Source organism: Helicoverpa armigera, chromosome 10 (assembly GCF_030705265.1).
Source record: "Helicoverpa armigera isolate CAAS_96S chromosome 10, ASM3070526v1, whole genome shotgun sequence".
Classification (NCBI taxonomy): domain Eukaryota; kingdom Metazoa; phylum Arthropoda; class Insecta; order Lepidoptera; family Noctuidae; genus Helicoverpa; species Helicoverpa armigera.
In genome coordinates, this window is record NC_087129.1 from 1925756 (window position 1) to 1952408 (window position 26653).

General features: G+C 33.5%; 1 protein-coding gene across 1 annotated transcript in view; it reads right to left on the minus strand.

Annotated features, from left to right (window-relative positions):
• Positions 1–389: 389 nt before the first annotated feature.
• Positions 390–26653, minus strand: part of LOC110381708 (uncharacterized) — a 59661-nt gene continuing 33397 nt past the window's right edge. Inside the window, exons 2-6 of the mRNA XM_021342093.3 lie at positions 13440–13802; positions 9878–9995; positions 4582–4751; positions 2573–2644; positions 390–2237 (exon numbers count right to left, since the gene is read on the minus strand). Of these exons, the coding sequence (XP_021197768.3) occupies positions 2170–2237; positions 2573–2644; positions 4582–4751; positions 9878–9995; positions 13440–13802 (791 nt within the window). The 3' untranslated portion in view covers positions 390–2169. The remainder of the gene's footprint in view (positions 2238–2572; positions 2645–4581; positions 4752–9877; positions 9996–13439; positions 13803–26653) is intronic.

Sequence of the window (26653 nt, forward strand, 5' to 3'; positions counted from 1 at the left end):
TAAGTGAGTGACCCGGAATCGATTTCAGTGAGTGATGTAAATTAAATTCTCATTTAAGCTACGCAACTATATTTGCGGCAATAACTTGTAACTTGCGTGAAGGAATGAACCCCTAAGGATTATAAGGGACCTTGTGAGATTCAAGCTTCACTAAATGTACGTATTACTGGTAGTCATTAACATTACCTTGTGACTGGATGATATGATGACGTAACAGAGCTATGTATGATAGGAACAACACTTAACATAATAAAGAGCATATTTTTTTTTGTTTGTATCATAAAGACTCTGACACTATTGAAACTATTCAATTTGAATATCCATTTTGGGCTAGGTCGGTACTCGGGTGAAACTACACGGAAAAACTAGTGACAAATAAAACCAAAAAATTACACAACGATCCTTTTTATTTTAGGAAATTTCACAATAAAAGTCTTGATTGGATCTTATCCATAAACGGCAATATGCACAGCAAATATTATTACTAAAACCTTAACATTATTGAACCAAAGAAACTTATGATTTTAAATCCATACAAATATTTACAAAGGCCCTTATTCATCAACGAATTTTTATTGAACTTAAACTTAGCCTATTGAGTACTTTACGCGGTAACTATTGACTTAGAAGTATGTTCAAAATAATTAATTTTGTGCTTCGTCAGTTTAGGATCAAACAGATTGCTATTGAAGCCAAAAAAATTAGTTTCAGAATAAGGGCGGATCTTTTTATACAATATTGTCCAAAATTCATACCGAACCGTTGCTAAAATTGAAAATAATAATGAACTAAATTCGATACCCTGTTTACGAAGGGACCTTTGCATCCCTTCTTTAAACTTAAGGATTAAGATAAAAATATTATCTGATGACACTCGAAGTTTCACTATTTTTGTCCGTTGTTTGGGATCCGAATAATTTTCATTTCATTTCTGAGTAATCATTTCGTTGTTAGTTAATTCATAAACGATCATGACCAAATAAAATTCAACTTATGTTTGGCAAACATAAACTAAAATATTGCTTTTAATTATTTAACCAGAGTGTCTTATTTTTACTACTTTAATATACATTAACATTGATTCAATAAAAAAAATCTTTGTACAGATTATACGTATATCGTCTTTGGAAATATTACATTTAAACAAATATTGCATTTTGTCAAATTAAACTAATCTATTAATATTAAACAAATTGGCTATATATTAAGCTTAAGATTTCCATCCGTGACATATCCATTATATTGTGTAGAAGCAAATGACAATAGTAATATTTTTAGAACATTTATTATCCAAAACCATTAAAGCCACTTCTTATAAAAATTTCCTTAATACTAAAATGTTTTCAGTAAGCATTATTATACATTTTTTATATTCAGAGTTTTCATTTTCAGGTTGTTAACTTGACACACTTAACAATTCGCGATATAAGAAAAATGAATTTTGATATTTTTTTGGTAAACATAGATTAATTGTCATCTGCTTCATTTCTTCTATTGACAGGGTAACATTACTTTAATCATTATTTACAATGAAAATTGCTGCTTACAATTCAACATTTAGTCTTAGAACATTTATTATTTGCAATTAACCTGTAACTAAAATAATCTATACAGACTCATTCATACACTCCTTGACACACTCATTATTACTTTGAATGTCCTTCCTTAGGCCCATGACCACACAGCTAACTACCAACAAAGTCTGTACATTTTCTTTCAAAGAATTATTTATATACACATTTAAAACTTTGGTTTTCAAAATATTCTCAAAATTCGAAATCCATACACCCATTTTTTACTATCTATTTTTTTTTATTAATCTTATGTGGCTTTCAAACACGCATGTAACACGTAAAGCTATTTTTATTTCTGCATGATAATTACAAAACTGTGTACCTAAAGCTGTTGGGTAATTAAACCTATTTGGTTTGGTTTTGGTTACTTTGTTATGACTAGATCTATACGGAATGTGTCAGTAACTATAAGCCTTATTCTATTTCAGAAAAATATGCTGAGAATAATCCGTTTTTGAGAAAATGTGTGACTATCAAACGCCATATTATGGTTGTCAATTAACTGGATATGTCTTTCATGAGACATATTTGAATGATAAAGTAAAATAAAATGTATGACTTATTTTTAGATGTATTAAATTGTCTTCATGGCGGTTTACGAGACGAGAAGTCGAAACAGCACTGATAAAGCAGTTAGCGTGAGTGCTGTGAAGATATTCGGTTCTGAAATAAAACATAAGGTTTTTAAAACAATGTCAATTAATTGTTAACTTACTTACTTGGGTAGTAACGCCACAATATATTGCGTAGTGAATCGCTCTTCGAAATATTGGGATAATAGTTACAATTTGGATAATTCAGCAAACAATAATTAACACACTAGTGGTTGATTGCTTTGTGAAATTATCTGAATTCATACATAATCAGACCCAAGCTGTTGAAGTGGTATACACGTATAAAGTAATACGAATAGATATACTGGTAACAAGTAAAAATTGAAGTTGACAAAAAACTGAATACCTCTTTTTGTAAGTCGGTTAAAGAAAATGATAACTTACCTCTAGAACCGACTGCAGCTGCAAGTTGCATGTCCGCTGCTGTGGGCATTTCTGGCGTCGTACTTATGGGTCCTGAAGGCAAATAAAAAAAAAACATTTATTTACTTCGATCCATATTTAGAAAGTATATTTCAGTCTGTAGAAAATACCAAGAATCTCGTGTCATTTGCTAGAAAATATTTTTGTATTAAAAAAAAACCTTATGGTTGAAAAAATACAATAAAACTATTTTTTTGCTATAACTATGACATTACCTAAATATTATTTCATACACGATAATTAAAATAAACTATCGAGAACAAAAAAAATATATTTCATGTCAAGTCAATTTAATTTGGGGCTGGAGTGAAATTCGTTATAAAGCTTTGTTCATTAATGAAATTATGCAGTGTCATTTATGTAATTATTCGTGCATGCAGGATTTATTTACTTTGTACAATATTAATTACATTAGCAAACTAGGTATGTGCACTTATTATTCTGTTTTTAAAATGTAGGTATTGAAAAATCTGGAATCTCTTCAATTCAGTTCGTAATATCATTTTGATATTTGAAAATCATAAACCACTTTCTAGAATTCAATATTGTCATTCAATTTCATGACAGACACTCAATTTATATTACTTTGCTATTTGAAATTGTATCCTTCAGCCAGAAGTGAACGCTTTGCAATTTCAAGCACGTTGACGTGAAAGGTAAAATAAAAACTAACTGTCAAAAACCGATCCAACGAGTACCAATAGTTTGTCAACAGTAAATTGGTCCTATACCCCCGAGACTTCGTGTTTGATGTAACTAAAAAACTCTATCCATCATAATAATCCATCTTTCAATGTCCAATGTAAAAAGATTTTCGGAGGTAAAACTTCGGAACTAGGGTGTGTTGACTTTTCATTAGGATCAAGGAACAAACGCTAAGGAAAAAATGTTTGAACGCCCACCGATATTCTATTAAGCGCATTTACCCTCCACAATGGACTTAACGAAGCGTAAAATTATTCACGAGGACTGTAGGAAACGTTCGTCGCATGTACTTTAGATAGCTGTGTACACAAACTTTCCACTGATAAAAAGCTTAAATGGCCCTCTCCGAAATTATTCCGCAAAATTGTTATTTTCATGGCTCCCCTTAAAAAATATAGGTGCCATTTCTTATTCTTTGCGCTTCTAGGGGGAACAATAATGACGATCGTAGACTTACAGAGCGGTTATATTCCCCTTTTTTTAAATAAATAAACAGCTTTTAAGACAATGTGCTATTGTGGTGATTTGCCTATTTCCTACGTTCTTATGATAATAGCAAAATGTTTTGGTTTAAAGTGTTTACACGTTATACACAATTGAATTTATTTATAGTAACAGGAAAACAATTGAAGACCAAAGAACATACTCGAAGTAATAGCAAAAAAAACGACAAACGGCAAAATAAACTAAATATCAAATCAATTTAAAACTTCTACTACAGGTTATCAGCTTATTTACAAGGATTAAAGTTACTATTTTTATAAAAGAATGTCAAATCAAAGAGAATAGAGTTACACCAAAGAATTTTCTACTAGCAATTTTATTCGAATCTTGATTATTCCATTGAGGCACTATTATGCAAATTAAAAACATTTAGAATTCACTCGCTCACTGTTGAGTGCTAAAACATTTTTCGCGTTTATTTCAAAATCTGGTAACGTTAGATTTTTTGTACGTATACGTACAAAGCTGGTTGAATGATAATAACATTTGAATGGAACTGTGTGCGTATTTTGTTTATTTTTTGAATGGTTTGAATATTTAAAAATAGAATTTGAAACATTATGAACAAAGAGGATTTTATGTAAACTTTCCATGGTATTCATAAAGCCATAACATTGGATAGAATACTAGAATACTGGTGGATCAAGGATTTTAAAATATGAAACGCAAATCAAATACAATATATCGTCCAAAATCAGACAACTTAAATATAAAGAAATGATTTAAACCTCCATGAATAAAAATAGCAATCAATCTATTACCTGGATAATAAATGGCTTCTTTTCTCACGGCGTATTTCGCTTGAGGTATTCTTAGAGTGCAGATGAATTCTGCCGGCGAAGGCAGGTCTGCATCATTGAGAGTGACTGATGACACTGCTGAGTACCTCCCGTTGACCAGGTGTACTCTGTGGTCTACTCCTTGTAAATGCCTAGACAAAAATTTATAAATTAGTATTCATTATATAAATAATTATAAACTTCAAAGTCAGTTTTTTTGCTATATATTTTTAAAAATATGTTGTTGGCAGTAATTGATAACCTCCTTCTTTTTAGAAAATCGGTTAAAACTTGTGCATGATTTTCACTTTTGAATATAGTACCTACTTCATGATGGTTTAGGTAGGTAGGTAAATACATACACCGAGTGCAGCCTCGGCGGGACGCTAGTATGCACTAAACGAATGGAATTGAAATTCACGATAAACTTTTTATGACTCTCATTAAGAATTCTCATAAAATCGAAAAACAGTATGAAAATTAAACCGGAATATTATTGCAGAACATTTTTAGGGACATATGGGAATAAAGCCTTTGTGTATTTTTGAAAGCTGCAGTACCATTAGTGCATTATGTTCTAAAAAATGTTCAGCATTTTGCGGCACAGATTTTTCTTTGTTTTTGGTTGTATGACAAACTGTCTTTCAGTAGACATTTATTTTTATTCAACTATTCGTATTACTGTTTCATTTTAAAGCAATTTCTACTTATTCAACTAAGGCCATCTTATGTCAATGATTTCTCGGTTATTTCTCATAAATAAGTATGAAAATGAGAGATGTCCTCAAAATTACTTTAGGTTCAAGGTAATCTTAAAAAAATATATTACACAAATCGATGAAAGTCGAATACAGTCCGGGACATTTTTCCCAAAAATACAATAAAATTCAAACATTAGAAATATTTTATCACGCCGTGATTCCAAGTTTTTCAAATCAACCTTCGACCGATACTTACAAAACCCTATCACATTAATATAGAGGTCCTTTTATATTTAATCCTGATATATTATTATCCATACTTCACCCGGCCGCGACTATAAATTTCGGGTTAATGCTGCCCAACTCAACTGGGACTAATATTTAAGTGTATCAGTGCCATTCGAAGCTATTTCGATCTTATATTATACAGGACTATGTGTAAAGTCAGCTCTGTTTTTTTTTTCAAGTAATACTTATTTATTAAAGGGATATCTCTCAGTGTTTGTTGCCTTCCATGGATCTATTTCTCTGTATTTGGTGAAGATATTCTCAAACCGTAAAAGGTTTTTAGAGTTAAATTATTATTTGTGGATATCAATGGTGGTTTTGGCATGGCATTTTAAACGTTCTACAAAATATTCGGAGCTGAGTTCGATACATTCACATTTTGTTTTATCAAAAATATAAAAAGGAATCCAGCACTTTTACACAATCTTATTTCAAAAGAACAAATGTAGTTTCGGAAATATAGTTTCACGAAACACAGTGGAAATCCAATTTATAACAAATGTAACCATTTGGATGCTGGACAATCCCGCGTCCAATAAACACCACGAATTTATCCTTACATTTAGCGTATACTAGCACCCACGTTATAAAACATATTACTTTGAAAAATATTAGAAAATGAATGTATTTTTCTTCTAAAAGTCACAGAGGTCAACCTTTAAAATGGAATAACAAGAAAAGGCGAACAGCAGCTGACATTCAATTTATTTTTTAATTTCAAAAATTAACATCGCTCACAGCTCTAAATGCAGATAGCTATAATTAAATTTCCCTGCACAAATATTTTTCCTTGCTCCCTATTCATTACTCGAAGGATAACAAAAAGAAGAGATGCAATTTCTGACTTTTTACTTAAAGAATGCGATATCTTGCTTAAAAGATAGGGCCGTACGCAGTAAAAAATCACCGCGAATAAATTCAAAGCCTCGCAAAGTCTATGTTCGTAGTTTTTAAAACATTCCCTTTTGATTAAATTTTGTTGTTAGTTTCAAGACATATTTCCCGGCGGAGGGAAAACTTCATTGTTCCCGGCAAATATGTGGTCGCCGCTTGTAATGTTGGTTATACAAAGTTAAATTAGAAAGTTGAGATCATTTTAGTTTCTACATTCATTATAAAAATATTTGTGAGAGAGTATGTAGTTGTGGAATGGGTAAAGTATGCACAATTTTACAAACATGTTAAAGAATAATCGAGACATACTTAATCGCGTAGTCCTTAGCAGAGTCTGTGAAAGCCGATGAAGTCAATTGTAGGTAATTAATTTCGCAAAATTATTGTACTTAAAGGTAAATAATTAATCTTACATGGACGTAGGTAACTACAAATAAGAAACGATGAGTAGGTTTGATATCTAAGGTCCCTTTCATTTGAGTGTGTGTAAGGTACCATGGTACATTCTATAAACCATAACCAAACCCTGTTTTACAAAGAAGGAGTACCCCACATTTTAAATTACCACCTTTAAAAATTAACATAATATGCAAATACTTGGTGACCGAAATGAAAATTTTTAGCAAAGCATATGTTATAGCCAGGTAGTTGGCAGGTGAACCAGATGGTAGCGTTCAGGCCGACTAAGTTTAATCTTGGACCCAAACGTTGCCAACTTCCTTTATTCTCCTATAATCAATTGTTCAAAATGTGATATTATCTTAAACTATACCCTGCGGATTTATTCGAACGATTGTAAAGAGAACTTTCTGGGAGCAATGAGGTGGTAAAATTGTTCGTAGAGCTTTGGGTTTTTTTATTAAAACGAACCTTTTTTGTTGTTGCCCATTTTTAGCAAATTTCTCTTTTAAGAACTTTTTTTTACACTGTAATTACTGCAAGAATCGTGACTATGTACGATTATTTACTAGCGTACCTATTCTCTTTAACAACATACCTGTTCAAAACTACAAACGTCTTATTACCAGCAATTATATTCTGTTTACCAATCCTTGCTACAGATCTAACAAACCCACAATGTGCGCCCAACCCTCCCTACAAATTGTTCTAACAATGGAGCAAGGAAACAATACAAAACTATACACCATGAACCGTGAAACACCTCAAATCCCATCCAACGGTTTGGGACATTCCATATCAAATTGCGCTAACATATAACATTGGTTGTTCCCGCAATGCGGTTGTTTTGTGCCTTGGGTAACTTAACTTCATACATTAGGAACTCGTCGCCTCGTTGATCTAACTGTCGCTAGCAGCACGAGGTCTCGAGTTCAATTTCCTATTTAGTCCAAAATCGCAACGTGGGTTAAAGGAACTTTCAAAAAGCAGTCCAGAGCCTAGAAGTTGGTGATTGATAAGTACTCCAATGCCTCCGGGAGCATGTAAATATCGGTCCTGCGCCTGATGTCTCTCCGGTCGTGTCGGATTGCCGTCCCATCGGGCTATGAGAGTGAAGGAATAGATAGTGCAGTTGGGTCCGCGCAAATGCTTGTGCACTATAACATGTCCAGCGCAGCCGGCTGATCTCCTTATATGAGAACAGGTGCAGTGGCCGATAATCAGCTAGGAGGACATCGTCGTCACATTAGGAATTGACTACTTTATTTGAACACCTGATATTGCCTAACGTGACCTCTGTGACAGCAATCTAATCGCCGAAATAAGGTGAGAGAGAGGTCAGTCAGATTGACAGGGCGCTTCCTTATCAAGATTATTTGGTTGAAATAAGAGGTAAATGGAGAAATTTACTGTAGTTCTCTTAAGTGGGAACTATATTACAAGAAGTATTTCTTTTAGCTGTGATCTATACTTTTTAAGTACTTTCCGAGGCTACGAAAAACTTAATATGGTTAAGTTTATGTTTATTTTGTTCTTATTGTGTAACATTAAACGTTTTAAGCTCACATTGCCTTGAGGAAATGTCTATTTAAATTTTACTTTGATAACAAATACAATACTATAATCTCTATTATATAATTTTAGAGGATTATGAATGTAATTACTTGTTATGAATGAAGTAGGAAATATTAAACAGTAATATCTAAAATTATTTAATAAATCTCTTAAAATTCTTCTAGGTAGGATATTAAGGTTATATCTTATTAAGAAGTAACCGGAACAAAATGTCTACAGACAAAAGATAGAAAACTCGATTAAAAGCCAAAAAAATGGAACCTAAATTTTAAAATAATCTCCAATGTATTGAAATAAAACAATCTAGCTTTTTTTGAACTAAATCAAAATATAACAAAAATTGTATATACTCAGTGTTCAATATTATATTTCCTGCTAAAACATTGACTTCTACCACTTTCGTAGATAAAAATATTTTTGTTAATCGGTCAAAGAGGTTCTAGTTATTTTTAAACAAACAATGATTTCGTTTTACAATAAAATTTTTGGATCATACCACTTTATTTATACGAGGAATTTGAACGATTAGTATTACTTAGTTCCTGGTAGAGAATTAACTAGGCTTAACTGGAAACGTTTAATCTATGCATAGCAAAAATATTTAGAATTATTTATTCAATCAATTTAAGCAAAGATATATATATTTCCATATAGAAATAAATGTTTAAAAATGTGTATTTCTACAGTATTCCAATGTAACGTATAAAATTTGTATTTTAATTTTGAAATTAATGAATACTTATATATTTTATTCATTGAAAAGGTATGAAACAGATAATTATTTTAGAAGCAGGCAATCCTTTGATATGTAAAATATTACCTTACCTATAAATTATTTATCAATCTAATAAATAAATTATAATCTACATTTTACCGATCAAATAAAGGACCTTTATTATACCTAAATACTTCCTTATTTACGGCCATTGACCTTCAAGGTAAATGTTCAATATTTCTCAGAAACGTGGCTTCTGACAATAATGTATTGGAGCAGAAAACTAATAACAGGCTATTAAGAATATTACAAGTATAAAACAATTACAAAGGTAATGTAATAGAATGTTTTACGGTATTTTACCTTCAACCTGTATTAATTTCTAGTTTATAAGTAGGTACCTAAGCATTACTTTTCACTTAACTAAATTAAATTCAAAAATTACAAAAGGCTAATTCCCATAACGTACATTAGATCAAATTCCGTATGATAGCAATATACACTTGTAGTCAAAATATATCCGATATTATAACTAAACATGATAAAAAACAAAACACACACGAAAAAACTTAACCCTCCAACGCGAACGCAAAAAAAGCGGTCATCACATCACATCGACTTAGTTTTCGTTTTGACACACTTGGGCCAACTGACGGTCGGGGTCGCCAAACAAATTGAATTTAACCCTTTTTAACAAACTACTTACTTTTCTGGCGTTGCTATGGTGAGGTTGGGAGCAGGAAAGGCCCCGTCAGCCGCACAGATGACGTTCACTGTGTCATCATCAGTCTTGTTCTGGATCAGACGGAAACTCGTCTCGGGAACTGGAATTTGATAGTTTTGTACACATCGTTTAGATTCGCTTTGGTGTCTGTATGTGTGGGTTTGGGTTGTAAGGGATTGGTGTGGGTGTATTGGATTTTGTGTTTGTGTGTGTGTGTTTAGTTTGGGTATTGGTGTGTGGTACTCGTTTTTCATAAGTAAATCTTTATTCTGTTACTCAACTTGAATTATCATGTAGGTACGTATTCAGAAAATTGTATTTTATTACCTATACTGTAGGGGAGACCGGGGTTGGTTGACTATAGGGGTAGGTTGACTAACTAGCAAAAACTCGTCCAACGCAATAGCCTTGAGCTAACCAGTGAGATACGAACGTTCGACACCTCCCCCCGCTCAGTCACCGGGAACGCGGCGTCGCGCACGCACGTCGTTTGAGAGAAGGAACGGCTATTGCGTTGGACGAGTTTTTGCTAGTTAGTCAACCTACCCCTATAGTCAACCAACCCCGGTCTCCCCTACAACTAACTTCCTCCAGTGATTTCACCCGCATTCTGTAAGAACTATACCTATCATACTTACAACCTTTAGCATAATATTTCAAAAAAAGTTCAGGCCACGTTAAGAAATGTGTGCTATATTCTTTTCACATAAAGCTTAACGACTGACGACAACTAGATAAAGACACTCAACATTTTAATGCCGCAATGTGACAAACCCGGTTTATGAAAAACAACTTTCTGACAGTAAAAATAGTTCCTTCCACTAACAGCCTGTTAACCAATCGTAAACGATCAATATTGAATTATGTTACCCCAGTTAACTTATAAAACCTTCTTCGAACACGCAGCTGATACCTTTCTTTCTTTCTTTCTTTCCTGCTTTTAATAAATGAATTGGCCAAGTGCATGTCAATTCGAAATTAGGTTGAGAATTGGGCCAAGTTCCACAATAGTGGTTTCAACTGTTGTTTTTTTCGTTTCAAAATGTCCAACTTAATAGGCGATGGTGACATTTTATTTTGGTTTTATGTTGGCAACGTTTTTCGTATAAACACAGTGCTTTATAAAATGTATGGAAATGTTCGGAAATATCTACATTCCACGTGCATTTAATTTAAATATGCCATGGTTCAAAAAATCAATATAATTTTGTGAAAATATCCTGATGGGTACGTAGATCTGACAAGACACGTGACGTCTTTATTTTAGCAGCGTATAGCGTATCTACCTATTTTAATTCTTTTTTCTAAAATATTTTAATGCTACTACCATTTTCTGTGACAGACCAAATTGGTTCAATTAAAACAGATTAAATTCCATGCTCTACATCTGGAAATATCTTACCCAAATTCTTAACATCAAGTAAAATCTGCATACCTAACCCATAGAAACACAATCTAATTTTACGCATCCAAAATTCCATACCCCAATTTTGGACACAACAATTCCTAAATAACCCCAATTGCATAAACTCCAATAGAGATAGAACAGTTCCGTATAGTTTTATTGGTAAAGAAGGCTTACAAGTGTCATTGACACAAAAAGCAGGGTTGCGGATACCAGATGTTGAATGTATAAAACTGGCTTAGTTCAACAAAAAGGATATTCGACTCAAGGCAGAGTCGGAAGCGTATCCTTAATTTTTTTTGGAAGACTTTCAAGACAGCTAAATGCAAAAAACATGGTCAATAAAAACTATTTGCGTCCAAGTTACCGAGAAAGTAATAAAGATTAAAAAACTTATTAATGTTTAATATCGATAAACTGTAGTCTAAATCTAACTCTATATGTATAGGATTAATAACAGCGTATTTTAGTTACTTTGAAAACAATAACACAATGCAATTTTTCCTTGTCAAAAAATGGAGTTTTCGAACTGTATCAAGCCTTTCTGGTGAAAAAAACGTAATATTTTACTACTCCGTATCGTGAAAGCCGTGTGCTTTTGTTTTCAACTGAAGTTTATTTTTTATTCTACTACAAATAACTGAATTCTGAAGCTAAATTCGATCGGTAGAGAGGAAAGTCTTTTTACGTCGCACTACAGAGTAGGGACTGGAGTCATCTACTCATAAAAAGAGAGGCTGGCCTTCAAAAACAGTGAGAAGTAATATCTACACATAGTACCAAAACAGGATACAACACTTACATAAATCTGTTGTACTAATAAACTTATCCTCGTCAAACGAAGTTAATGAACAGCAGGAACGGGTTAACCGCAAGAGTGAAAGGAGTTAGATATAATGAACCTCCGATCGTCACTGACTCTAGACCTTCACCGTTCTAATTATAATTACACATTAATCAATATTTAGTGAACTAAAATTACGCATTAGGTATCTATTAATATCGTTTTGCGAATATTCCGAAATAATTTTATACAAAATTGACACAAAACTGGAATAACTGAAAACTGAAATAGGTTTCTAAAAGTTATTTTTTATAAGTATATTTTAATTTTTTTGTAACCACACTAGAAGGAAAGACGACAGGAAAGAAAGAATTTACAAAGGTAATGCTTATTTCTAAAAAAATCTCTTCCAGCATTTTATCTTAATTTTGTTTGAAAGGGCTTCTAGTTTCAAGTCTATTTTCACCCAAATAAATAAATGAGTTCTTAAGTGGACACTGGAACCAGTCAAGCGTAATGTGGCTAAATATAGAACACCCCCTAGGCAGGGCGGAGTGATTGTCTGCGCCATCTTCTAAAACTGGACAGTGTATAAGTATGTCTATAAAGATACTAATATCAAGAAGTATAATTCTTAGTCGATATATTACAATCTAATAGTAATAATGAGTTTATAAAACAACTCTGAAATGACAATCGTAATATTTATTAAAGCGGAAGTTTGTAGGTGCCTGTGTATGTTTATTGCTACTTTTTACGCAAACTTTACAAATTTCTATTTTGGTATACAGGAAGTAAAAACTCAGAAGTAGTACCTTCAGGACACGGGTGAAACCACGGTCAGAAGCTAGCAATCCCTTGTAACTTCATAACTTAATCACATTTCAAACAAAAATAATCCAAAATTTATTTATTCCTTGCACCACATCGGCGTCGCTTATATTATAACCTTGCCACAGAATTCTAACTCTACGTGTTATGCGGGAAAATAAACGGTTTACGAGGAAGCCTACAAATATGAAATTCAATGTTTTCTTAGTATGGATTGGGTGTCTTGCCTTAGAACTTTATATTATGTTAGTGTAACATGAATTTTCAAGTACAGTCGCAGTCATGTGTGTGTATACTTATTGCGTTCTGTGAGGTTATGAAAATGTTTGTCAACTGTTTTACTGTCGGAAATCTTAATTTAATAATTAAGATTTCCGAGAAAAAATATCCAGCTAATAGGAATTCCTACTAAAAAGAATTATTAAAATCACATAAAGCGACGTAGATATCGCATAATGAAATTCTCTTTGAAGTCTTCTGAATAAAATGCTATTAATTAATTTAATTTAACATAAAGTACTTACCAAAGACCGTCATGTGTTTACTCCTGACATCTTCATCAAGAAACGTTGACACTACGCAAATATATTCACCAGAAATGTCCGTATCTAATTTAACTATTCGAAGAGCTCTATACATTTTGAGGGGATCATCTGATGCTCTATAATTTAAGTCCACACGACCCCTCAATATGCCTATGTCCTGAGGCTTTTGTGACACTATCCACTGATACACTGGTTTCGTTTTGCTTCTGAAGAACCATTTCACCATTAAGCCAGGAGTTCTGTTCCCATACGTGTAATCACAGTCTAATATTACCGAGTCTTGAACACCATACTGAATTATCTCTGGCACTACAAACTTCACTATTTTAATTGCATGTAAACCTGGAACAAGGAAAAACATTACGTTAGAATTTATTTTATTAGAGCAAAGCTAATTTCAATAGAATGGTAATGCGATGTTCAAACATTAATAAGGTGCCTATTAATATTCAGGAATCTGCCTACATTCTCACGCTAGACCCAAGTTTAATGTAAATGAAATGAAATACAAACGGATTCTCATTAATGGCTCGCTTTGTATCCAAGGCAAATTAGAGCTCGTGTTTTCAGAATTATTTAATATTTAGTTCTCAAACAGTTAACACTAGGATATTGAAGATATTTTAAAGATAATGAACTGAAGTTTAACAGGCAATTCTGTGAGTGACAACAGCGCATTAGCGTCGACAGGGCCAATAATAAATCGGAACGCAATATTGACGGAAAGAGGCCATCGAAGCGTTTCCTCGGTAATGTAAATGATTAATATTCATTGGACAGCAACAAACAATTTGCTGAAGACACGTTGTCCTCAAGTTGCTTAAAGAAAACTCCCTCCGGCTAATCCATATCCATCAGTCTTGTAGTCCGCGAACCATTAATATTTATGCAATTCCAAGTCAACGCTGTTGAAAGCTCATTTAAATTCATCCTTGGTACTACTTAAAAGCGGGAGTAGGCACGACCTAAAAATTTGATTCGGTAGCACTTAAAATTTTATTAGTAGATGCTTCTGGAAATAAAGTCGAGTGTTAAAATAATGAATTCATAAAGCCGAGCTTCTCATAAGATATGGATTTATATTTTGTGTTACGTGTCTTGGTAAGTTTGAGTGAAGGCAAGTGTTCAAGTTGGCTTGAGGCGGGGTGACGGTCAGGATAACATAATAGTCACTTAACTGCCAACAAGTTAGTAAAGCTTTCAACGCTATCGAATCCCTTGACGTACAAAATAGTTGGGTTATTTATGTACCCCAGTTTCAAAGGTGTGTAATATTAAAACGACGTAATTTATACATAGTTCCGCTCGAACATTGCTCCCTTTCAGCAAGGTATTGAAAAGTTATAGAATGCAGACATCATAGTATGACTTCTAAGTAGTTGTACTTAGAAGTTTTCAATGATGGAAATTAAATTCGCTAGAGTGAATTTGATATACAGTAAGTTTTTAAAAGCCAGTCTGCTGCTGTAATAACAAGAACATCACGATGATTTAGCTAAATGATTTAAATAGACACCGACCTAGGATGGAAAATTAAGTTGTAGCATTTTATTTTTCAGTTTTCTATTCAAAGAAAAAGTGAGTATAAATAACAAGAAGCCGGGATTACTAGAAACATACCAAAAAGTGGTATCTCCAACGTGTCGTTACTCGCTTTCTATTCTGAGAGCACTTGCGGTTGCTAGGACTTCAAAATTCTCGCTAACGAGGTGACTATCCTAGTTGTCACGTTTGAATGAAGCCAGTGAGGTCAGCTGTTCCTAGTTTGGGTAGCTTTGGGTAGGTTTGGGTAGCGTTGGGTAGGTTTGGGTAGCGGTATTGCGGTCGCCAGGCTTTCTAGTGACCATTGTTGCGAAGCGATAACGTCACCAACTCCACGCGAAAAATACGGCTTTTCAAACAAATATGAAATGAAAATGGTTTGTAGTGCGCCGTGTTATATGTTTGCTTGTTAAACTAGATTGGTTGGTTTTACAGGTGTTTCTTTTTTGTTGGTTCTACCTGTGTTGAATAGATCATCCTGGGTTAAAATCAATAAAATCAAATAATTGAGAACGAGAACGCACCTAAGCTAAGCTGGATTTTGACCTATTAGACACTGATACTCAGCTGTATTAGAGAGGAAGTCCGACTAAAGTGGGGAAATGACAGATGTGACTAAAATTCTCTCCACACAAAAACCTTCTTTCTGTAAGGTAATATTTTTACAGTCAAGCTAAAAAGTGCTTCAAACTTCGGGTCTACTTTATTATACAGCTATTTAGTAGTATCTTTAACTTCTTCAACGTTTTTGTAGCAAAGTTCGCTCAGTCATGACGTAAAGCCTCCGTTATCGTGTGACAACAGCCGGGACCGCTTTTTCTTTGTGGTATTATCGTCATGTTGTTAGAAATTTTAATGTTTTAGAAAAATGCAGTTCATTAGATTTACAGTTTTCTTGAGTAAGTTTATATAGTAGTAAGTATATGGGCAAATTAACTGGTTTTAGCGTTGACTATGTAAAATCTTGATGAGGATATACCGATATAATTATATAAATGCATATACAATAGTATCAATTTATGGATAACTCAGTCCTTCCGCCATACTAGTGTTATCTACCACAACAGTTTAAAATTCCCATAGGAAATCAGTTTGTCAAACTTTCAAACTGGCAACACAGTCAGAAATCTTGAACAAGTACGACAAGAGAGTAAAACCGAACTGTTTCTTGTAACTGGCAACACGGATGGTCTAATTAAACTTTGTTAACTCATTTGGCATCGGGTTTTGTCTTTCTACAAAACACGTTTGTGAAAATTAGTGTTAACTATTGTATTGGTAAACTTTGACAACGATAGTTTAGAATTGTAACTGTACTCAGGAATTTAGGTCACTAGAATATATTTTGACTTAATACCTCAAAAAGAATCATTTTCTCCGTTTTGACCCATTATGATCGTTGAAAACTGATTCCGATAAAAATTATTCTACTTTTAAATTACTCTAATTACGAAAACTATCAGCCTTACTTATAAACGTGAATTAAATAATAAGTTATACTTAAGGGGTGTTTAAGAAAAAGTCTTACAAATAAACGTGGCTTAACTAAATCATTTTCTTAGCAATGTCTTAAATGAGCTGTCAAATTAAATAGCCTCACACCCTTGTTTAACCCGCTAATTAGCAAAATGGCTGGATTCGTACCAGCTGATTTTTCATTTCCGGTTTATTGACAGCTCAACTTTTTAATTTTATATTTTACGGATGCCATTGTTGCCATTACACAACGTTTTGATGACAAATATTTTTTTAAGCTACCAACATTCCGGTAGTGTTGAGAAATTAGTATGTTTTTATGTCATTATCTGTTCATTACTTAAGACATGCTTAAGCAACGTTTATAGGTCAAAATAATTTAATCACTTCTTAAGACTTTAAGTAGTAATCAGTTAAAACAATACTTAGAAGGTGATTTGTTGATTTTTATAAGTAAGGCTGTATATATTTTTTGGAATCTCATAATACTCATGAGTCAAAATGACAGACCAAGTTACATTTGACTTTTAAATATTTTAAATAAATTAGAAATATCTGTTCAGAAAATCATAGAATTTGAATATAACGAAGTTTTCCCTAACTTAGTTGAGGTCGGCTTCTAGTATAACAAGATGTGGCAGAATATCGATATTTTACATGAAGTAGGTAAATGTTCTTTGACCTCTATAACGTAACTTTTAGCAAAGTTATACCTATTCGAAAATTTCTAGTGTTCCAAGTTGAAAGGGTTATGCTCTCAGTACACTTTGACTCTTGTCACTAAAATAAAAGTCTCAAGAAGCTACATACATAAATTAAATAAAAAATACAAAGAAGTTTTCTTTACTTAATTTTGGATTCATTCTTCTTTCAAAAACAAACGCATAACTCGATCTAAAATTACATAAACTAAAAACAAATTCAAAGATCACACTGCGAAAAACGTTTACTTAACAAGTTCCATAACCAATGAACACTCTAAAAGTCTTATCGATACAAAAACATAGCGGGTACTGAAAGGCGTTATTATTTTTTAATTCGATTCTGATACCCTAGTCGGCCCTCCGATCTTATTTATATTTAATTTCGTCCGGTGAACACTGTAGGCATTGCATTTGTATCTCAAATCGAATTGGGGTTTCGAATGATGGCAAGATCGATCTGAACTTTATCAATTTCCAACACTATAGCTTTACATTAATTGGAATCGTATTTGCTGATGGCTCAATAGAATCGTTCACCTTTAAATTTTCATTTTCACGATGTTTATTGTTGAGTGTTGAGCTGTATTTTAATCGATTTGATATCGATATCCACTTGTTTATTCGAATCGCAATTTGTTTTTTTTTTAACTTAATATATTGTTAAAAAAATATTTCGTGTGAAAATATAATTTATAACCCACTCGCATGTTTCACTATTACTGGGAATCAATTATATTATTGGCTGTGCAAAATTATATTTTAACAGCATATAAATATTTTGATGACAGAATACGAGGGCTGCCTTTTAAGTTGTGTCGTTTGAAATAAGTATAGATAATCCAATAGGTTATTACCGTTTATTATTTTTTTAAGAATACTTAGCGATATTTAATGCACTTTTGCATGCATTCAAACCAGTTTTTAAATATTTATTCCATTCCAAAGTGGGGGTAGTCAAAACGGCCGATTTGTATACGTCAACAGCTTCTTCAGGTGTGCTGAAAGGTAGTCCACGAAGAATTTTCTTAATTTTAGGGATTGTAATAAAATCATCAGTGCTTAAGTTAGAGCTGTAAGGTGGATGATCCAATATTTCAACATTTTGGGAACTCAAAAACAGCTTTGATTGGCGGGCGGTGCGCGAACTTGCATTGTCTTGGTGGAGTATCATTCGACGTCTTGGATTATTTTTTCTAAATTCGGTGATGACTTTTGGCAAACAAACAGTGTTATACGAGTCAGCGGTAACCGTCTCGCGATATTTTAGTACAATAGTGGCGACATGATCACCCTTTGTCAAAAACGAGGCAAGCATTTTTTTTTTAATTGCTTTGCGAGCGTACGACTTTGGTCGGTTTTGGCTCGTTTTGGAAGACCTAGACAGCTGACTGCAGCTTAGAATCCGGATCGTAAGCGTATATCCAGGACTCGTTACCATTACTCAATACTCAATACTCAATACTCAATAACTTTATTGCATTCCATAATGTGTACAGGCTGGTGGGTAAAATTAAAAGAACCAATTATGGACCCTGTCGGGCACAGCAAAGTTAGTTTTTAGAGGAGAGGACAAAGAGCGCTTTTTAAACATAATTATATTGAATTAAATGTAGAAAATCTTATTATATTTAGATATTTGAGTAGGTATTATTTCTGTGTAGATTTATTTACATTTTACTTATTTATTAAATTTATATTCGTTTATTTATATATTATTAATTTATATTATAAATATTCTATATTATGTATTAATCGTTATTAATTATTTTATTTATTTATATTTATTTAAAAATTAGCTGTAGTTTTTTTTTATTTATGACTTAATAGTAAGAATCTAATTAAAGGTATTGCACGGTAAGTAAGGTAAATAAATTGATATATTAAGTACTGCTTGTTTATTCCAGTTATCCTAGTTTCCCTAGTTGGTATTTATCTTTGAAATATTCGTCAATTGTGTAGTAGCTTTTATCTAAGAGAAATCGTTTTAGTTTATTGGTAAATATATTATTAGATTCAGTGTTTTTTATGTATTCTGGTAATTTATTGTAGATTTTAATGGATGTAACAAACGCACTAGAGGAATGCATATTTAATCGTGAGGTTGGTAGATTGAGTCTATTTCCATGTCTAAGTTTGTGTATTAACTATATCATAGACCTGCTTTGACTCTCCTTGGTCGAATCGCTGTAGAGTTTTACGTCCACAACTTACTCAGGCTGTTTCTTGGTCGTCGCTAAGAAAATGTGGTATCCAAGGAGAGATCATCTATCTTACGCCAAGTTCTTTGTGTAGGATATTTTTGACTGTGGTCCCTGAAATGCCCACGGATGCCTCTATTTCACCATATGCTACATGTTCGTCTGCGAGGATTAGCTGCCGCACAGCCTCGATATAAACTTACATCATGGCGGTTTTTGGACGACCTTCACGTGGCTTGTCACTGAAACTAGAGTGCCCAGGTTGACATTCTAAATATCAGCGTTCTACGGTCCTAAGGAATAGTGCTTCATCACTAAATACAGAACTAGTCTCTTTAAAGCACTGAAGTCCCGACAATCCCCTTTTAAAGTTGTAGAAAATTATCGCACTCAAATTTTCCTTACACATTTCCATTTTTGCAACCGATCTGTCACCTTTGAATGGACGATACAATAAAACTATTCGACCTATTTAAAAACATTCTTTTGTTTTCGAATTCTAAATTCAAAAAGATTCAAATGGCATATATATATTTTTTTAATAATCGCGGGAAGTTAGCAAACGACAGAACTTAAAAGGCAGCCTTACGTATGAGCAGCTAATTAATTCATTGAATTTACACTACCACGTTCATGAATTTTATAAATTCATAGAAATGAATTTATTTACGTAAAAATATAGTTATTTGTAAAGCTTACACATTTTTTCATACATTTATTTCATCAAAATTCTTGTCTAAAAGCATGACTGAACGATCCTTCTGTTTAGGATTACTTTCCCTTGCTTGTGTTTAACTACAATGTAAATAAAGTTTATATGTCTAAGCTGTAGGTATATAAATATACCATTTCCCCCAAACCACAAACATTTTCAATAAAACGTTATAAAAATAAAACAAAGCATACAAGGTAAAATCACAAGTCAACCTTTATGAACGTTTATTTAGAATGAAGCTGAAGTTAACAGAGGAACATTAGGACAATATTTTCGAGTCCCAGCCGGTATCAAAAGGTTACAATATATTATTTCCCAAAGGCGACCTCTGGGCTAGTCCGCGGCTATTAATAATGAGTTGCCTTTGCCTACGAATGTATGTGACAGTAACGACAATGCTTTTACCAAGTCATTTATTGTGTTGAGTTTTTTTGGTTCGTATTTATTTTTATTCAGTTGTTTTTTTTTTGTGCGGCTGTAGAAGTCTTTGATGATGAAAGTTTTTTAAAATTGCATTTTAAGCCATTGCAATGCTACTTTCAGGTAATACAGTAGATACCTAAGCAGCTTTCGTAGATGAATATTAGATTCAAATTACACAAACCGGCCAATAAGTTACACGCCTCAATATCAATAAACCATCTTAGCACATTTCATATAACAATTTACATTGTATTACGAATAAAATACGTTACAGCCTCGGATTTATAATGCCATCCATAATTTGTATAAGTGCCTATATTTTGTGGAAATATTCAGCTGGCTTTAAATATTTTATAGCTCGTAAGCAAATTGGGTATAATCTGTAGCGAATTCTAAAGCTGTTAAGTCAAATTAATTGATGCTTTATTTTGATTTATATGTTCACCCGAGTCTAGACCAACATAACTGGGTCGGAATCGTTTTAAATTAAAACAAAATTTGCATAGTGAAAATGTATTGCTTTAATTTTGTGTTGGTGAGGAAAAAATGGGGGTTTGAAAGCCGTTATGTGGAAAATGGGGAACAATATTTGCACGATGATATTGGCTAGAACTACGCTGTTATTGAAAGGATATTAAGCGCAGATATTTTAGAGTTTTATTTCATGGGAGAATTTAAGAGAATAAACTGTCGGGTGTAATTTTTTTTTTTACCTGTCACAGAATTAAGCGCGAGTTTGATTTACTTCATTCTGGCGTTTAAAATGTTAAACTGGTTTAGAGAACAAATAATACGAAGAGCAGTAGATCCCTTACAATACTCACTGATTTTCATGTTCATTCCAGATATAAAGAAGGTATTTATTTAAGCACAAAAATACCTATACGAAAAGGATCCGATTAAAATACCATCGAAAATTCTAAGAACATGTACATAGCAACTCGTAGTTTGAATAACTTAGAACCTCTTAATGAAATTGAACGGGCCTGAACCTTTATCGATTTTCACTGAAAATGCCTTTTCGGCTATGTTTTCTTTATAGGCTTAAGTAGGTACAATTAGTACGTACTTACTGAGCATATTGCCTATCGTTTACTTACTGATAAATATAAATGGGTTTATTACTTTTTCGTATATTTTTGGGGTATTTTTGCTTTGTGAAAGGTCGTTGAAACTCGGGAGTTGTAAAAAATAAAAGGATTGAAAAGCGCTCTCACGAAATACACAGGGAAAAGCTATGAAGTACTTACCTACATAGATGGTATACGTACTACACACACATATAAAACAGTTGGGAATATAGAAGTGAAACAGATCCCATAAGAGCGTTAGATCAATTCAGTGGGCAGTTTTTTAATGATACTTAAACTACGTAGTAGCAGATGGGTTTTTTCATAGTAAAACATATTCAATTATGATACCAGTATTGGGATTCTATAAAACTCGATCAACAACTCGCATTTCACTTCGATTCGTAATGTCATTTCATACTTTAGGGGAGGTAGGGGAGCGATGGGCACTTTTTCACATTTATTGCATAAAAAATCAGATTTTACAGATAATCAACTTTTATTGCCATTTCTTATGTTTGGCTAGATAAAATCAAAGAGCTATCCTAAAAATTACAATCAGTTTCAACATTACGAGATATTTAAACGGTTTAAATAAAACCGTCGACACGTCAAAATTTTGTTTAGTCTGACATGCTTTAGTTGGTACTTACGTAGTGTTTAAAGTTACTTTTTGCTTTTTATAGGGTTTATCGTTTATAACATTTTGTCATAATAATTGCGTACTTTTTTGGGTCGGGGGTTTTTTTTAATTTATAATTTTATTTTATTTCATGGTTTTTTAAAGGAGCTCCTTAATGTTTCCTTCTTCTTATGATGGGTTCGCTAATGCGATCTCAGCCAAAGGAAGCTGTTTAACAATCCTCATGACAAACTGGCTCTGGGAGAATTGCACAGATTGAGAAACAATAAAGATGGACCTTTGTTGATCCAGGGTTATATATCATTCTAGGGTTTCATCCGCCACATCCCATTTCCAGAATTAGGTTCTCGTCAATTAGAAACATGAAGAAAACTAGTCAAGACAAATTAAACGAGCCCAAACTCGATGGGTTTACTAAAAGGCAGTTCAGGGTTACCTATCTTCGTGTCCTAACAGCAGACCAGCTCAGTGGTTCCAGAAGACATTAGTATTTCAAATTTTAGATCCCACATATGCTTGCAAGTAAACTGAGCGTGTAACATTCCTATCACACCTAACAAACGAGCTGATGACCTTGAAGACCTGAACCGATTTCCACCAAACATAGCTAAGGACACTCCCGAATGACATTCCTTTTAAAACAAAACCGCATTACAATCGGATCATCCGTTTGGGAGCTACGATGCCACATACACACACACACACACAGACACGTCAAACTTATAACACCCCGTCGTTTTTGCGTCGGGGTTAAAAGAATGGTTTGCGACGGGAAATTCCTAAAGATTTAATATAACGAGCAATACAAGAGGTATCAAAAGGTTAAAAATAAAATTAACAGCTGATAAATATGGAGTCCCTAGATCAAGTTGGCAACGGTACCTGAAACAAGATTCTATAAAGGATTTTTAGCGCAGATTTATAACCTCACAAATTTTCACTGAAGAAGAAGAACAAAATTTACAAATTATACATTACATGGTATGTCCAAGCCTCCCTACCATAGGGAGCATTGGACACTTTGACTTAGTTTATAAAAAAATCGGTAAAAAACTTAAGTAAAACGGTTTTATCTTATGTGCACTGAAAACTAGAAAATAAAAATAGTTACTTACCTGTCAACCTACGTAGGTGGTCCCGGTCATATTAGACTAAAATAAAAACGTGGGGCCCATAAACTATTGCTGTAGTACCTCTTCTAGAGGTATAATAGGTGTGGATTGCATCGACTTACTATAATCGTAACTGGAGATTTTGACAATCAATCATTAATAATAGAAAATACACATACCTTTCATTAGTTTTCTCTTTATAACGATCCGAAACCGCAACAAAATATTTAAGTACTTTTACGAGTGTTTGTTCTTGACAACTCACAGAAATGACAGATAGTCTATGGATGAACACCGTTACCAGTCGGTAACGTAAACTACCCAATAAAAAACTATGATCAAATCAGAATAAAAGGACCCCTTTTAATCTGATTTGATCATGTCTCCCAACTGCCCATCTCTCCCCTATAGATAGACAGATTTTGGCAGATCTGTCAAAATCTCGACTTTAATTTAGTTCAACTTGTCAACACGCTCGATAGTGTAGCGCTAGTGTAGTTTGACAATGTCAATCACGAAACTTTAAGGTAGAATTCCGTGGGTCGCGATTGTCGCAGCCGCGCGCGACAAAAGTCAACCTATGAAAATGTATGGCACCGCTGCCGAGGGCCGCGACAGTCGCGCGCGGACGACGAATTTCGTGAGCCGCTGGCGGCCGTACGCTTCTCAACATGGTCTAGCGCTTAATAACATCTATAGAATTTTAGTAAAACCAGAATTAAATTGTTGACAATGCCGCGAGCAGCTTACGAAATTCGTCGGCCGCGCGCGACTGTCACGGGCCTCGGCAACGGTGCCATACATTTTCATAGGTTGACTATTGTCGCGTCCACGGAATTCTACCTTTAGATCGAAGTCGAAGTGAGAGTGATGTCGAAGTGAGTTGTGATATTTTATAGAATCGACATGCAGGATTGTTACTCTGAAAAGTCATTCAATTTGGAATCATTGAAATAGGATCTCAATACCAAATGCGAAGAAGTTCCCACAGTATGACCCCGTGGCAGGTGCCACTACATATGACATACTTATAGCAAAGAGGAAAAATGTTTTTATTCGTTTAAAAATTCTGCTGCTGTTGGAAAACTATATTCTTCTAGAGTAACGTAGGCTATATTTCATACTGATACATAGTAGTTCCCATGGGACGCGAGAAAACCGCGGAAAAATGGCTAGAGTCAAATAAAATTAGTTAGCACTCATAATTTCCCATTCAAAACCTAACATACCCACTGTAACTACTGTTGATAGAATTACTCGTCCATTAACAATACTTTACAGCGACGATCTTATCGAGCAAATGAACTTAATTGATAGCGCCAGTTATGTAAGCACGATCTAGGTTAACGGTACCGACGATACACTAACTAACCTTACTTGGGTTACAAGATTTAGTTCTAAGTGTTATATTACGAGCCATTATGGGCTTGTTCCCGTTAACTCCAAACCTATTGTTTTCTGTTTCAGCAAAGTTTTCATACATTTCTTCCATTTGGGTCTAAAATATTGTAGAGCAAAGTAAATAAATTAAAATGTACCTTCAAATTCCTTCGACATGGCTCCAAAAGATTTTGTAAGTCGTCAGCAAAACCAGAATGAATATTTTTTTTGTTGAAGCTGTTTTGACATATGTATGTAACAATATGTGCCAAAAATAAAGTTCCTATATTTTTGTGCTGTCTGAACTTAAAATCTTTTGGAGCTCGGTGTAAGGATCTTATTAATTTTAGGGCCGATTCTTCAATCATCAGGTAACTATCTAAGGAATAAAAATGGTGGTCTAATACATTTTCTATCCAAAAGCGTGTCCAAAAGTCAAAACGTGCAATATATTCTTCAGATAAAAGGTATCATTTGGTGATTGAAAAATAGGCCCTTGGAAATGTTTTTTTTTTTTATTTAGACCTGTTGGGAAGGATATTGTGGTGCAGATGAGAACAAGCCATATTACGACCTGCCTTCCAGTTACAGGGTGAAATGTAGACTGTACTATTAATTTACATATAAGGGTAGCGGACTTTTGAAGTTCTGCGATTTAAATTAGGACAACGAGGGTATAATGTAGGGCTCTTAAAGTATACGTAATTTGTGGTACTTGTATTTTCTAGGATGTTTATGTTTAGGTGTTACGCTAGTAATTATCGTTAGGAACTATGAGCCTCTTTCGGAAGTTAAAATGACTGTTTTAAAAGAATTTAATTGTCATTTCATGACACGCCTAGACTATTTAATTGACAAGGACTTAAACCAATTTACCAATTGTATTTAAAAAGTCGTTTGTGTTATTAGAAAAAGTTTTATATGACAACGTAACGTCTAAGTGTCGTATAAAATTGAGTATAATTAAAACATCACTTCATTTAAGACTAGTTTTTGCCTTTGACTTAGTCCAGGTCCCGATGAAATTATCTTCAGAACCCCAAATAAAAAAATCTTAAGTGGTGATTTGGTGATCTGTGAAACATACTGACTTTTGTATTGATATTAAGTAAGGAATAACGACATATAACTAAAACCGACAAGAATATATGTAAACATGTAACAAACCTTAAGTACTAATATTATTTCAGTCACACCTTATGTAAGCCACAAACAACGAAGGACTAGAGAGCGTTGATAACTTCACAAAGGCATATTATATAAGTGGGCCTTACAAACGCGATTAACTACAATTTGCCCAGCCATTCAACGTCGACAATAGTTATTGAACTGAATGAATCTTTTGAATGTCTAGTGAATTTTATGTCACAATTGAGTGGGGATGAAAAAGTGTATGCAATAATTTATGCGCTTGTTTCAAATGTACCTTAATGTACATAAGACATCCTGATCTATATGAACCTATGTATAAATTGGTGTAAATACATTAAAATGTTTTCCAAATAAATAAAACTTTATGATACCGATAGTTAAGAAAATTGCTCATTTTTATTATCATTACCTACCACACAGATAAATAAGAAAAAAACTGAAATTGCCATATTTTCCTGCGTATCTAGACATTAAAAAAAATTTAGTTACTGCGTCTATAGAATTATACTTTTATGTTAGGTACTTTATTAGCACTTTCATGTCAATTAAATAAGTTTTTCCACATGAAATTTGAAATATCACTCTCAAACTCTAATAAGAAAAAGTCTTCCCCTAAAACATTGCCTTTAGGACCGCTTGTACACAATACATCTAACATTACATAGTCAATTTGCCTTCACACAGCAGGGCATCAGCACAGACGGCCATTAGTCGTCATACAAAGGACATCGCTCCAATTACTGCGCGCATCGCTCCTTGCGAAGCCGCAGTCATGTCT